Source organism: Desmodus rotundus, chromosome 3 (assembly GCF_022682495.2).
Source record: "Desmodus rotundus isolate HL8 chromosome 3, HLdesRot8A.1, whole genome shotgun sequence".
NCBI lineage: Eukaryota > Metazoa > Chordata > Mammalia > Chiroptera > Phyllostomidae > Desmodus > Desmodus rotundus.
The window spans coordinates 190,614,826-190,629,675 of NC_071389.1; the positions used below are offsets into that span (position 1 = coordinate 190,614,826).

At 46.0% G+C, this 14,850-nt stretch overlaps 1 protein-coding gene across 6 annotated transcripts in view; it reads left to right on the forward strand.

Moving 5' to 3' along the window:
• The window catches only part of ABTB3 (ankyrin repeat and BTB domain containing 3), a 255,024-nt gene that overhangs the window by 156,130 nt on the left and 84,044 nt on the right, over positions 1-14,850 (forward strand). For all 6 annotated transcript variants that reach the window (XM_053922006.1, XM_053922008.1, XM_053922007.1 and 3 more), the window contains exons 2-3: positions 674-823; positions 7,732-7,936. In XM_053922006.1, the coding sequence (XP_053777981.1) occupies positions 674-823; positions 7,732-7,936 (355 nt within the window). The remainder of the gene's footprint in view (positions 1-673; positions 824-7,731; positions 7,937-14,850) is intronic.

Here is a 14,850-nt window from a genome sequence, read left to right on the forward strand (position 1 = left end):
CCTTTGGCCAGAGTGAATATTCAAGCCGAAGTCAAGGAGCGAGGAAGTGCACTTGGCCTAGGGAGGCTGGGGCAGTGAAGGGAACAGTGAACACTTCTGTCTCACCTACCAGAGTGAGTGCTGAGGTTCTCGCTAAATGTTCACAGAATGGAAAGGAAGAGGAGAACATAATTGGATTCTAGGGATTTCCACAGGGACTCTTTACCTCCTGACATTGAGCTCTACAGAAAAAGCAAGAGCCTTATCTAACAGATAACAGCCCAGCCACCCAGATTTAAATTTGTTGGGCTAATCAAGCAAGTCCTCAGAAGTCACTGCCAGCAGAGGCTCTTCCTGCAGGACACGCAGGGACAGCAGCTGGAGCAAGTGACCACGGCTTCCCTTGAGGCATCTCTGAGCAGCTAGAATCCTGCTCCGTTTTGTGTCCTTTGGAAATGTGCGTACAGACAAATGCCCACACATTTGTTAAAATGAGCAGGTCAGGACCTTGAGGAGACCTTTTAAAATGGCTCGACATTATTTCTGAAAGGAGTGCGGAGCCTCAGTTGTCACGGTGGCTTTGTGGCACCAAGCCCGGTGCGGTGTGAAGCTGGGCAAGGTTGGGCGCCCCTCCTTGGGTTAACTGGAAAGTAACAACCTGTTTTCCTCTCATTTTCTCTCCCGCTGACCACAGGAGTGCTGTGCCTGCCAGACAGCCTGAATCTTCACCGAGACCCGCAGCGGGCAAGCAAGCCGGGAGAACTGCCCATATTCAGCCAGTCGGAGTTGAGGACCATCGAGCAGTCCTTGCTGGCCACCCGTGTGGGCAGCATAGCAGAACTGAGTAAGTGGATGCTGGTTCTCCCGCCCTGTCTGTTCCCAAAGGGCAGTGCTTTGTAACCGGCCGAGTGACACCTTTTATTGAACACCCACTGTGAAACAGTGCCATGATGGCCATGGGCGAGATGAGGGGACTGCAGTCCAGCAGACCTGGTCAGTTCCCTGACCCTGCCACTGGCGGGGGTCAAGTTCCTAACCTTTTCTGAGCCTCAGTTTCCTAAAAGGGAGAAAATAATAGTCCCTCGCTTAGAGCATAGTTCTGATTTGATGAGCTAATGCCCATAAAGGAGCTTGCCACGAGCCCGGCACACAGTAAGTGCTCTGTAAATGATGGCTGTTCCCTGGATTTTCACAATGGGATTCCTTTAAAGTGTATATCAGATCTCATCTCTCTGTGTCGGACCCAGAGGAAAAACCAAAGTTCTCAGAATTCCTTCCAGGTGCATCCCCCAATCCATATCACTGAGTCATCTTCTTCCATGATCCTCTGTGACCCACTGAAGTGCAGCCACCTGGCCCAGGTTGTTCCTTGAACGTGGCAGGCATACCTCAGGACCTTTGCACTGACTGTTCCCGCCTCCTGGACCACTCTTCCTCCAGATAGCCACATGGCTTGCTCCCTCATTACCTTGAATCCTCACCCAAATGTGACCTTCTCCATGAGGCTCTCCCTGACCACCCTATTTAAAATTACGACTCTCTGAGGACCTTGATCCCCTTCCCTGCTTTACCTTTCTCCCCAGCAGCTATCCTATGGCGTACTCCATTTTTTGTTTTTGTTGTTTTTTAAATGATATACAGTTCACCTACTTAAAGTATACAATTCGATGGTTTTTACTATATTTACTGAGCTGTGAAACCATAACCACAGTCAGTTTTAGAACATTTTCATTATCCCCCCAAACCTGATAACCATTAGCAGTCACTGCCCTTCCCTTAGTCACACCCTACATTTTACTCATGTATTTTTTTTAGCAGTCTCTCTCTCCCTACTACAATATAGTGTCCTGGACAGTAGAGATGCTTATTTTGTTTGTTGATGTAACCCCAGCACCAAGAATACTGCCTGGCACATAGTAAGTCCTCAGGAAATACAAAAAGTAGCGGAAAGAGAGAGAGAGATGGAGAGATGGGAGAGATTATCAAGAAGGTAGGGTTGCCACAGTTTGACCAATGACATGCCATGCTTATGCACCCCTAATTTAGGGCTGTGTTCTCTGAGCCCAGCCAACCAGAGCAAAGTAAATCCGTATTAACTTATGATCCCACTGATTGTCAAATGGCTCAGCTGTGTGTTAGTTCCTGCTGGGACGAGAGCATTGATCTCAGAAACGCTTGTGTCATGTTAAAGTACGAATTGGTGGGAGCGTCTAGAACATCCTGAACTATTAAGGGCTTCAGAACCCAGAAGGCAGCAAGACCTCTTCCCATGAGAATTCCCTGTACACCCAGGATGGGCAGGCACCCTCCATTTAGCACTCGGGCGCCCCTGGAAAGCAAGGTACAGTAGTAGCTGATTCAAGCCATAGGGGGTCTTGGTGGTCACTAAGCCACTTTCCTGTACCTGGATTTGAAAATTAAGTTTCCATTCTCATCAAACCTCTGAAGCCGTGAGATGCCTCCAGTCACAGGGGCTTCCCATTACCAGTCAGTCATGGGATTTTTCTTACACTTTTGGGTACCATGGGCCCCTTGGGCAACCTGATGGACTCCGCCTCCGAATATTTTTAAGTGCATAAAATAAACTGCCTGCATTTACAAAAGAAACCGATTACACTAAAATTTTCATCTAAACTGTGGTGTAGTACTCTGTGCTTTTTTACTAGCACATTAACAAGAGCGAGCAGCAGCTCGGCTGACCCCATTATTTTGAGGTATGCAAAGATATTTTGAGACATCTGCAACAATTGGAAAGGGATGAGGAAATGTCTGCATTTTAACAGCTCCCCGGAGATTCAGATATAGAGGGTCAAAACAGTGCCCTTGGGGAAACATCATTCTAAGAAGTAATGCCAAGACATGCCCAGGACCCTGGAAATGCAGAAGCTGGCTACGGCGCTGGGTCACGTCTACATAGGCATCACCTGGGTAAAGGCCACCACTCCACCTGGTCCACACATTCTGTCCCCTGTGGTCTCAAAGGTTTGTCCTGGGATATCTTAATGGCTCCTCCCAGCTGTGTCCAGCACCTGGGCCGGGACCCTGCTTAATTCCAGAGCTCTCTTAGGAGAGAGGATTTGCTAAACAAACCTGCAGTTCACCTAAGCAGGCAGTCTGCGGGAGCAGCTTGCCGCATAAATTGTTTTTAAGGACAATTTGCTCTGCAAATGAAATGCTGTCATTGTGGCTGAATGTTGACTTTCGCATATGAATTGTCAGCACACAAATGGGTGCTAATTAACAGTGGGTCTTGTACATTCATTAAGCGGGCCCCTTAGAACATATGCGAGGAAGTGCGTTGATAAGCCGCGTGGGCGACTGAAGATAATAAAATTGCCTTCTTTTCTGATCTGACTGTAATTTAGACTGGCTTGTACTGTGGTCTGAATCAATACAGCCTCGCTCTCTCTGTGTGCACAGGGGGCTGTTCTCCATATTCAAAGGTTACTCTGCCAGGGTGGATTCTAGACACTGCTGTTTTTCCAGCAAAGACGAGGTGGAGAGAACTTGTTCCTCGCCATCCCTGCTCTTCTGGAATCAGGCCGTCCGGGCTCGAGGGCAGAGCCCCTGACCATGACCTTCTTAGTAGCCAATAATAATAACAGCAGCAGCTGATGTTAATTGAGCTAAGGAACTATGAAAAATCTACATGAATCATCTCCACTGTAACCATTATGGTCCACAGTGATATGGGAATAGAGGTGAGAAGAGGAAAAACAACTTGTCTAAGATCAACCACACCTGTGAGCTGAAAGGCTGGAGCTTGAAGCCAGGTCTCCAGGCAGAGCCTTCCCACCTCAACACTAGATGAGCCTCCCCCTGGGGGATGCCCAGCAGCTGTTTCTACGAGCAACAGGGGACATGAGAGCCCCCTTCTAAGATCAGGGAGTTGGTCAGGTCTGTGTGCCCTCCAGCTGAGGATCTGAACTTGGCTCTGCAGGATGCATTGGAGATGCTTTCCTGGAAACTAAATTGGAGCTTGAAAATTCACAAAGGTTAGTCATCAGAGGGGGGCACACCCCACCAATCCGGAGACTTCTCCCTGTCCTCAGGGCATCATGTTAAAATCCAGAACTGCCCTAATCAGTGGTGACACCCAGAGCCATCTTTGTCCAGCCTGTTATGGTTCCGGGTAAAAATGCACCCACTATTTTTGGAGCCCCTGCTGTGTGCCAAGTGCTTTAAATACATCGAAGGTATTATTGTTCCCATTTCACAGATAAGAAAACTGAGATTTGGGAGGATAAATGCCTGGCTCCAGACAGAGTCATAATTTAAACCCAGATTTTAATTTTTCTACTCTGCTATGCTGTGTCCAATTCAGCTCTGCCTTCTGAGCCCCTAACGCGTCACCCATAGCTTGGGAAATGTCTGTTGAATATCCCGTAAATAATGAATGACCCACAGCGAACTGACCTGCGGCGGGGGAAAGCTGAAGAAAATGCTACAGATGAGGGAAGCTCTTTATGAAACGTCAGTAAACTAGCAAATACTCTGTTAAACTGAACTTCGGACTCAGAGAACCAGAACTGAACCTCTGTGTGTCTAAAGTATTTGAAAGAGAAGCTAAATCAGAATACCGCAACGGTCCCCAAACTGACACAGGCTGGTGACTCCTTAACCACAAGCCGGAGGACATTCTCAAGGCTGTGCGCTGAACTTCACAGCTGACTTGGCGTCTGACAGGGGGCCCAGGTCCCCTTGCCTGAACCAGTGAGGAGGTCTGGGGGGATTCGGGCCACCCCGTCCGAGGCCAGGGGGAAAGCAGAGGCCCTGGGCTTCCTCACTTGTGAACTGGCTTGACTCTGCAGTTGGTCCCGTGCCATCCCCTAATCATGTCCTTGGAGATTTTGCTTGACTCTCCTGTGGGACGTCCCAGTCTCGCCCCCAAGCTCCCAATTAACCCCTATTGGACAGCCATCAATTATAGTATAATTGCTTTCTGTTGTTTAAGGGCAAAAACTGAGGGCTTCGTTTTAGAAAAGTATGCCTCTTTCTGTTTTCTTTTCACACTTAGCTGTGAACTTGTTGCTCCCACTCAATGAGGCAATCAAAATGGGGCCATTAATTTACAGCTGTGTGAAAAAGGGTTTCTGGGTTGTCTTTCCAATGTACCACCAGGAAAAAAGAAAAGAAACGAAACAAAACAAAACAGCCCTTACTGTTTGGACAGGAGGTCTCTGTCCTTGTTTGAAATGCAGACAGGCTCTTCAAAGACCCTCCATGGCCCCACTGCCTCCAGCCCCAGGTTGTGGGAGGTTCATACTGTAGGTAAGGAAGTGAAGGGGCTGTATAACCTCAGGCTTAGAGGGAAGGAGCCCCCCACCACCTCCGGAGGTGTGTCCTTTTGTCCCAGGACAGTAGTGTGGAGCAGGGGCAAGGGGGTGGTGAATGGCTTAGTCCGAGACGCACTGATAGCGTGAGCCTGGGGGGTTAGAGCTGCCAGGACGTGGTGTAGACCCAGGCCGTGGTATAGATCTGCACCTAGATCTTCGTAGGTGATACAGAAAACACTTTTAGTTATTAATTGCTATGAATTGTTTTTCATTTTTTTATTGTTCTATTACAGTTGTCCCAATCTTCCCCCACTGCTTTCCCCTGCTCCACCCACCCCAGCTCCCACAGTCAATCGCCATGCTGTTGTCCATGTCCATGGGTCCTTCATACATGTTCCTTGACTAGTCCCTTCCCCTTCTTTTCCCCACTTGTCTCCCTCCTCCTCCCCTCTGGTCACTGTCAGTCTGTTCCTTGTTTCCTTGCCTCTGTTTCTATTTTGCTCATTTGTTTGTTTTGTTCATTAGGTTCTTCTTATAGGTGAGATCATATGGTATTTGTGTTTCACCGCCTGGCTTATTTCATTTAGAAATTGCTATGAATTTTTTATGAGTACTAGAAAATATTGGTTTTCCATTTATGGCACTGATAGGAGGTTTCCTCTTCAAATGAATTTATTTGTGGGAAAGAATGGACCAATTTAAAGAAAAATATTAAGCAAATAAATTGTACCTGCAGCACAAAGATAGGAGAGAAGTCCCAATGGCGATTCCCAAACGGCTGACGTTGGGGAAACCTGGTTATACATGGATTCTCAAGTAGGTTTCTAGAGCCAAACTCCCGCTGCCCAAACTCAGGGCAGCTAGTTACAAGTGACTGATGGTGTTGGGTTCATGAAGCCGACAGGTGGAGCAGTAAGAAGCACATACACAGAGCAGGGTTTAAAGTGGAACTAGTGATGGCAGAATCCCTATGCCAAGTTTATCGCCCATGGCCAGCCCTGCTCAGAGACATCCTCAGGGCTCTGCTGCAGGGACTAGGCTGATAAAAGGGATGATGGGGGTGGTGGTGATGATGATGGTGATATCGATGGAAAGGATGATGGCGGCGGCGGCGGTGGCAGTCTGCGTCCAGACAGCGTGTTTCTAACCACTTACACTACACACTGCTCCTTCAGGAGCAGGACAGGAATAAGTCATGGTCTCTGCCCCTGAGGCTCAGTAGACACGTGGACAATAACTTGGAAACATGACAGAATTAAACAAGTAATATGTTAGACTTTAGCGAGTGTTGCGGATATACAGGGGAAGGGGAGATTGATTCCGACTGGTGGCATTCTGGAGGGCTCCATGGAAGAAGAGGTATTTGAGCACAGCCTTGAAGGCCTTCAGTAGTTGGGAGAATGAAGGAAAGTGCACTCGAAGGTGTGAAGGCAACAAGAACAAAAGCAGGAAACCTGGAAGTACAGGGCGAGCTGAATGAGGTTCAGAGGAGGTGGTTGCCCACCTGAGGCAAAAGGCTTCCCAGTGTCTTAGGGAACAGAGAGGGGTGCAGACCCTCTTCTCTTTTCCCTGCCCTTGAGTTTTTCTTGTTCTGAGCTTTTTTATGGGAGCTCTCAAGAAAAACAGATGGACAAGTGAGTGCACTCCAAGCTGACCCTGGATGGAAGGTTCAGGAAAGTGAACACTGCCTCAGGAAGCTTATCATTCTGATAATACCAAGTAGCACAGGCCAAAATTCAAAACTCAGAAATTACAGAAAAGCTGGACATGAAAGAATATCAACCACAGTCCCACTAGGCAGACAAATCCTTCGCCAACATTTTGATATTTTCTTCTGGTGTTTACTCAGTACATCGTTTTTTAATACATAATCCTAATCACCCCATGTAATTTTGAATGTCGGTTTTTTCCCACTTACCATTTTAACATAAGGATTTTTTCCCATTTCATTGCATCTCTATGTAAACATTTTAATGACTGCTTAAGTTAATGATTTTATCATATGGATGGACCAGAGTTTATTTAACCAGTCTTATTTTTAAATATTTGTTTCTTTGTCAAATTTTGGATGCTGTAAATGAGGTTTGGGTGAAAATCCTTCAGCGTGAAGATTTCGCTGCATTTTGGATTCTAACATTGGGACAGAGTCCCAGAAATGGAATTACTGACTCAAGGGGAAAGAACATTTGTTAACACCTTGGCTACATAATACCAAACACCCTTAAGGTGAACTTGGAGCTGGACGAGGCTGCACTGGGCTATTTTGGAAAAAAGGACTAGGTCAGCGTGGGGTAAAGAGCGTGGACATGAGGGTCAAACATACCCGGGTTGAAATCTGTCTCTGCTTCCAACTAACCTTGTCCCTGGAGTCTCAGTTTCCTTGTCTATAAAACGGGATTTCACAAAGATCTTCAGGCACATCTTTTCTGCAAGTCTTTGCTGCCTGAAGGATCTGAAATCTTACTTCTGTCTACAGGTGACCTGGTATCCCGAGCAATGCATCACCTGCAGCCCCTCAATGCCAAGCACCACGGTAACGGCACGCCCCTGCACCAAAAGCAGGGGGCGCTCTACTGGGAGCCTGAGGCCCTGTACACCCTTTGCTATTTCATGCACTGCCCACAGATGGAGTGGGAAAATCCCAACGTGGAGCCTTCCAAAGTCAACCTCCAGGTAGAAAGGTAAGACTTGCCTTTACCTTGCAAAAGAGAGGAGCTCCCCTCTGGCCAACACCACCTTGTGGTGGAAGGGTGGGTACTGCCTTCCTGGAGGTACAAGGCAGGGGCGGGGGGATGCTGGGATCAGAATTTCCCAGCTCACGGAAATTGGAGGGGTCCAGATGGGAACCGTGTACCCTGAGAGAGCACCTGAGTGAGACCCAGGTGGAATCTTGGAAATGGGATTTCATAGGGCCGGTCCAGTTCCAGGTAAAATCTGACCTGGGTGAGAAGAGCAGGTCGGCAGGTTCTGGAGGGGTGAGGGCCTCGGCAGTACAGGGTGGCTTCCTTGTGAGGCAGCTGTGGGGATCCTTGCTCCTTGGGTCTTATCTTCATTTCATCCTGGCTGCCCAGGATCTCCTGGGAGCAGGAGGGTTGGACTATAAATCCCTGCTCATCCAAAGTGGGCCACACAGGTGGGTGGGAGACCAGCAGAATCCTCACAGGAAAGAAAAAACAGGAGAGAAGGGAGAGCTTCCTGGAAGAGGAAGCTCCCTCTGACCCAGCTTCTGCTGCTCCTTGGCACCATTCCTCTGCTTTCCTGTGCCTCAGTCTCCCCATCTGTCAACCGGTGGCTGAATAAGTGGTTCCCAGGTTCCCTTCCATCTGGAAAGCCCCAGGGTTCTCTGAGGGTGGTTTCATCCTCCCAGAGTCAGGGCCCCAGAAACCACCCCCAGGGGTGATGGCTGCATGGAGGTGTCCCCACTTCCTCTGGGGACAGGGCCACAGAGCTCATCTCCCCACAATGTCTCACCAGTCAGGTCCCTGCTCCACATGGGCCTCTGGACTTCAGCTACTGTAGTAGTGACCCCTGTTTACAAGAACAGTGGTTAAGACAGCAGGCTCTGGGACCCAGAATTCTGGGTTTAAATCCAGACCCTTCCAATTCAAAGCCAGGGGGCCTTGGGAAAGGGCCTTAACCTCTCTGTGCCTCAGTTTCTTCATCTGCATTCTAGGGCTACTAAGAGTAATTCCTTCCTAGGGCTGTTTGAAGATTAGATGAGTGGAGTGGTGCCGCACATAGGACATAAATGTTCATTTTTTACCGTTGTGGGTATTAGCTGCATGTAGCTGAGCAACTCCCACTTGAGCTCAGTGCAGTTTTCCTTTCTCTGTTAAATGTTTCCAAGTTGTTTTGAAATTCTCGTTGATGCTCTGTTCCTGCCAAGACGGGTTAGGGCTTAATTGGGCTCCTTCACAAAAGCACGTCTCTTGGCTTCTGGTTATGGGAAGAAGATGGAGCCTGGGCCAGACAGAAGTTGCTTTTTTTTTTTTAAAGAGTTCCAAATTAGCATTAATATTTCAATCCCATCTGGAGTTGACTTAATCAGGGGATTACTCAGGTCTCCCGCTCTTCAGGCCAAATCATTGGGTGTGCTGTGCCTATTTTCATGTGCCAGACATGCCCAAGATGAGAGACGGCAAAATACCCATGGCCCCTGGGCAGAAATAACCTCAGTCAGACACACTAAGACTCTGCTTTCTGTGAGCGCGACTCCTGAGAGCTGAGAGAACAGAAACCATTGGCCTGTGGGGGGCCTCAGTCCTCAGCCCCCTCCCCCTGTCCATTGCCTGTATTATTGTCACATTTTGTCTGACTCACTCCCTTCACGTCATCTTCAGTGCCCACCTCTCAGCAGATGACCCCGTCTCCTTCTCCAGCCAGACATCACCACCTCTGAGCTCCATTCTAGGAAGACCCTCTAAGGATCCCAAACTTTCTGGGACCAGTTTTAAAGAGGATGAGCCACAAGGGAGGGCAGAGTAAAGAGAATACGTCCCTGTATTTGTTGGAGTCATCTATCTTGGTCTTTCCATTCCCTTTTGGTTGAATTTTCAGGCAACAACACAAAACACAAAGCGGAACTTGTCATTTTTAAGTTCTGTTCACTTTGGTCCTCTGGGAAGAGTATGCATTTAGGAATCAGATGGACCTCTGAGTTTGGTTCCACCCCTGCTGCTTCTAGCTCTGATACCTTGAACTGGGCCTTTTCACCCTTTGAACCTCTATTCCTCAGGGGTAAAATGAGAATAAGACCAGCCTCATGGGACTGGCATCAACAATGAATTAGATATTGTAGCTAAGACATTCAGTGCCATGCCTGGTACAAGGGGATACCCCTTTCTCCCCACCTCCCCCCAAAATAGCTGATATGTTCTTTTCTTGTTGTTGTTCAAAAATACTATTATCATTGGCCCTATAGAAGCCTGGATGTGATTCCTTCTATTGAAAATCTACTTCTTCCTGTTCCCTGAAGGAACAGGCATCGGTGTTTAGCATCTGAAAACACACATTTCTTTCAGAGAAGAAAAAGCCTCTAACTGTTTCAGTCAAGTAAGTGTTCACATCAACTCCATACCCAAACCTCCATCAGCAAGAAATTTCCAGTGGGAGATAGAACTCGAACTGGGAGTTGCTTTCCTATCTCATTCCGCCTTCTTCCCCCACCCCACCATCCAACAACATTTCCTTGATTCTTCATTTCTATTCTGGCAGAGTCGAGTAGGGCCATGGTGCCTATATGATTCTCTGCAAGTCCAGGAGTTCTTCCAGGAATGGGGGCTGAACATTCATATGCTTTTGTTCATGCCCATCCGAAAGCCTGAGAAATATTTGTTGACTGAAATACAGATTGTTTTGTGCCTGAAACTATTTCTCCTCATCAGAAGAGCCTTTCTTGGCTGGAGCAATTGGCACGAGGCCCAAAAGCACCATTTTACTCTTTCATGTGGGCACAGTTTCAGAGTTGCTGCATTTGCTTTGGATAGTTTCATTTTTCGCTGTGGGATCTTGAAGAAACTCAGTGCCAACATGAAATTTATGTAATTTCAAATTTTCCAGAACCTTGGCTTCTATTTTTTGAGCTTCTGAAATCTTTCAGGTACCTCAGATATTTTTATTTTTTAAAAAAACTTGGATAAATGTTGTAAGCTTATGATTAGGCAATATTTATTTTCCAAACAATAATGATAAATGCAAGCACCTTAATTTTGATGGTAGGGGCCACATGAGGCTGCTGTTTTCAAATGGAATCATTGCAAATCTATGACAAGATTTTCTTCCCTTCCGTCATTACTGGAAATATCAGTGACTCCTACATGTATTTGGCCATGGATGATTTCAGTAATTTGTTGCCACAAAATGAAAAGATAGTAGGATAATAGAAGCATTTTGTTGCCCAAGGTAGCTGGTAACACATGAGAGGAACTGAGATCAGCTTCATGTAGAAGATGAGACAATTTGGTAGTTCTACTCTACCCCAATCTCACTGAAAACAAACCAGAATCTATACCTAGGCAGTAGCAGCTCTCAGTCCTTTTGCAAGAAGAGTTATACAAACAGACATGGTGGACTGTCTACTAGGGAAATATCAACCACAGACACAAGTATACCTTCACCAATCAACTATTTGAGGAAAACTAATGGGAGAAACAAAACAGTCTTAACAAATGGAAGAATTGACACTTGAAGAAATAGAGTTAATAAAGCAAACACAACTGATGTTAGAAGTTAATGGTACCTAAATATATCTTTCAAGACATTCACCCTACTGAAAGACTACCCCAAATGCATCATTTCTTAATGCTTCTTTTTTATCTGTGACCAATGTGACAAGAGATATTCAAATTTTAATCTACCAGTGGACACATCCAGGGTTAGGCAAAATTTCCAGCATTTGAGGTATAACTCTTCCCCTAAGAAGAGTTATAAGAGTTATATTTCTAAGAAGAGTTATATTTTCCATTAAGAAATGTATCAGGATCCAAGGAGTGGAGGTATCCTTGATATAGCAACCCTACTAGGAGGAATGCTTAGTTGTAAAAGTTGAACCTATTATGACTGCTTAAAGCAGGGGAAAAAAACTCTCTAGGAGGTCCAGTATAGGCAGAGGTTACCAAGTCTTTCTTTCCTTCTTCATGAGAATTTTTGTTAAAGATTTTATTTATTTATTTTTAGAGAGAGGGGAAGGGAAGGAGAAAGAGGGAGAGAGAAATATTGATGTGTGAGAAATACATCAATCAGTTGCATCACACAAGACCCCATCTGGGGACCTGGCCCACAATCAGGCATGCCCTGTGTGCCCTGACTGGGAATCGAACCAGCGACCTTTCAGTTCACAGGCTGGTGCTCAATCCACTGAGCCATACCAGCCAGGGCCTTTATGGGAAGTTGACCTTGGGTTAATTCTCTAACTCTCTTCCTCTGGAAACGTGTTTAAAATTACAGTATTTTTTAAATTTTTATTTACTTATTTTTAATTTTTTTATTGTTGTTCAATTACAGTTGTCCCCATTTTCCCCCCATTACTCTCCCCCACCCTCTCCACCCCCCTCACATTTAATCCTCCTCCCACCCCGCCCCCTGGTCCTTGTCCATGGGTCATTTATACATGTTCCTTGACTTGCCCTTTCCCCTTTTTTCCCCTGTTATTCCCCTTCCCCTTCCCCTCTGGTCACTGTCAGTTTGTTCTTTATTTCCATGTCTCTGGTTCTATGTTGCTCGCTTATAAGATTCCACTTACAGGTGAGATCATATGGTATTTGTGTTTCTACTTCCTTATCTTCATAAGGGCAGCGATCTGACACAAAAGTTCCCCCAAAATCCAGCCCAGTGCTGGTGGGTCCTGGAGAAATTCAGAGTCAGTCGATGAATAATAGAGTGAGAGGACCATATATTACACCTCTATATGTGAGCTTCTGTGGGCTGACCTGGCATGTCAACCACCGTATAAATGGTTCTAAGGGGGAGGGGGGGGTATGTTGAATTCTCAATAATTCACTTAAGAAACAGAGTTTTAAAACATGATTGATTTATAACTTGACCACTACTGCAATTTATTTCATCTGGCAAGGATAAAAACAACTTTAATCCTAACAATTTCAAACTGTAGGTTATAGCCTATTAATGAGCCATTAACTCAGTGCAGTGCAGAGAGAGACCGGCCAACTGTACCACAGGGCAAAGCTGGCCCACTGCCTGCTTTTATAAAGTTTTATTGGAACATAGCCACATTCATCTGTGTGCACATTATTAATGGCTGCTTTTGCACTTTTGATTAGTTGTCACGAAGATCAACTGGCCCACAAAGCTCAAAACACTATTTGACCCTCTCCAGAAAAATTTGCTGACCCCTGATGTGGGTTGTGACCTGTATTTTTTTTAATGTGTTAGAATTAATTTAAAAGATAAAATTAGAGTATTTTACATGAGGTAAAATATGTTTTATGAAACTTTTTTTTTGCAGTTATATTAACTGGCATTGATTAACTTACCCAAGGTCACGTGTTCAAGTTGCAGAACTAGTGTTTGAACTCTTGGAGTTAGACCTTGGTCTTTGCTTGTATTCACTAAGCTGTTTTGCTATCGATGGGCTATGGTTTTAAAGAAATGATAATGTTTGAAAGACTCATCCCTAATCCCTAAAAATTTTTAAATAATTTTCATGAATGTTTTCAGATATAAAACTAATACACTTATTAAATAAAATGTGACACGTCCAAAAAGCAATAAGGAAGAAATTGTGGATCACCCACAGTCTGCATCCAGGAAAGAGTGCTGGGACCCTATGGGACATTTCCTTCCAATCTTAGTTTCCTGTGCATATATAATTTTTTATACATAGTTGGTCTCTATTGTTAAATAACCTACAAAAGCATGGTTTTTCAGTGGACTGCTACATTATTTGACATGGGGTTTAACGCCAAAAGAGATCTGGAAACAGTCCTGGCAAATGTGCTTTACGTCAGAGATGATAAAACTGAGGCCTAGCTGGATGAGGGGATTTGTCTGGAGTCATAAGCACATTTGCAGTGGATTCACAAGGCAGTGAGTGCCTCAGTGCCTTTGCTCCTGTTTTGCCGTCTTCCTGGAATATTGTCTCCCTCCTGCTCCCTCATCTGACCACCTCTATTATTTCATCCTTCAAGACTCGTTTTAGTCATGACCTCCTCTAAGACCTCAGGGTTCTCTAACTGTCCAGCGCCTAGCTCAGTGCATAGCATAGAGTAAGGGCTCAATAAATGCTTGTGGAACTGCACAGAGCTGGGTCTGACGCCTGTGTGTTCCAGCCCAGAAAGCCATGTTGCCAACGTCAACCCCGGCAGCCCTCAGCTTGGTTCTGGCTCTACTGTTCCCTTGCCCCAGGCCTCAGGTTCCTCAGCTATAAACAAGAAATAATAATCCTACTTCATGGAGTAATTTCAATGACTAGCGAACAAAGTTCTGTAAGAGCCATACACAATCACCAACACATGGCAGCTCCATAAATGGCAAGAATCATTATTTACTCCCTTAATGTAGGTTGACCTCTTCTTAGATATAAGAGATTTTGATTGGCACTTAGTATGTAGCAGGCCCTGCTCTACACCCTTTATGTGCATTAACCAATTCAATCCTCTCAGTACTGCTTGGGGTAGGTGCTAGCCTTGCTTCTCCCCATTTTACAGATGAGAAAACTGAGGTGCAGCAAGGTTATGCAACTTCACATATGGGCAGGTCTGTGAGTATCAAAGACATCAAATGAATGCTGGGTGGTTGTAGATTGGGGAGCTCTATGCTGAGACACCAGAATATCTGCCACGGGTGGGGGTGGGGCAGGAAGGTGAGAGAGAAAAGAAAGTGAGGTCTTGCTCTGAAGAGGTGTGGGCTGCAGTACCAAACTAGATGGGAAGGAAAGTTGAGAGACTTGCCGAGGCGTCAAGACTTTCTCCCACAGGCAGGGAAGAGCTGGGGGAGACTCCAGGAGGGAGGTGAGGAGAGCGGAATGGGGTCTGACACCTTGTCAGCTCTCCCTCGACAGCGGCATAAGGGTGCCTAAAGGAAGGCGGTGGACATTTGATGAGCACCTACTATGTGCCATGTACTGTGGAGGCACTAT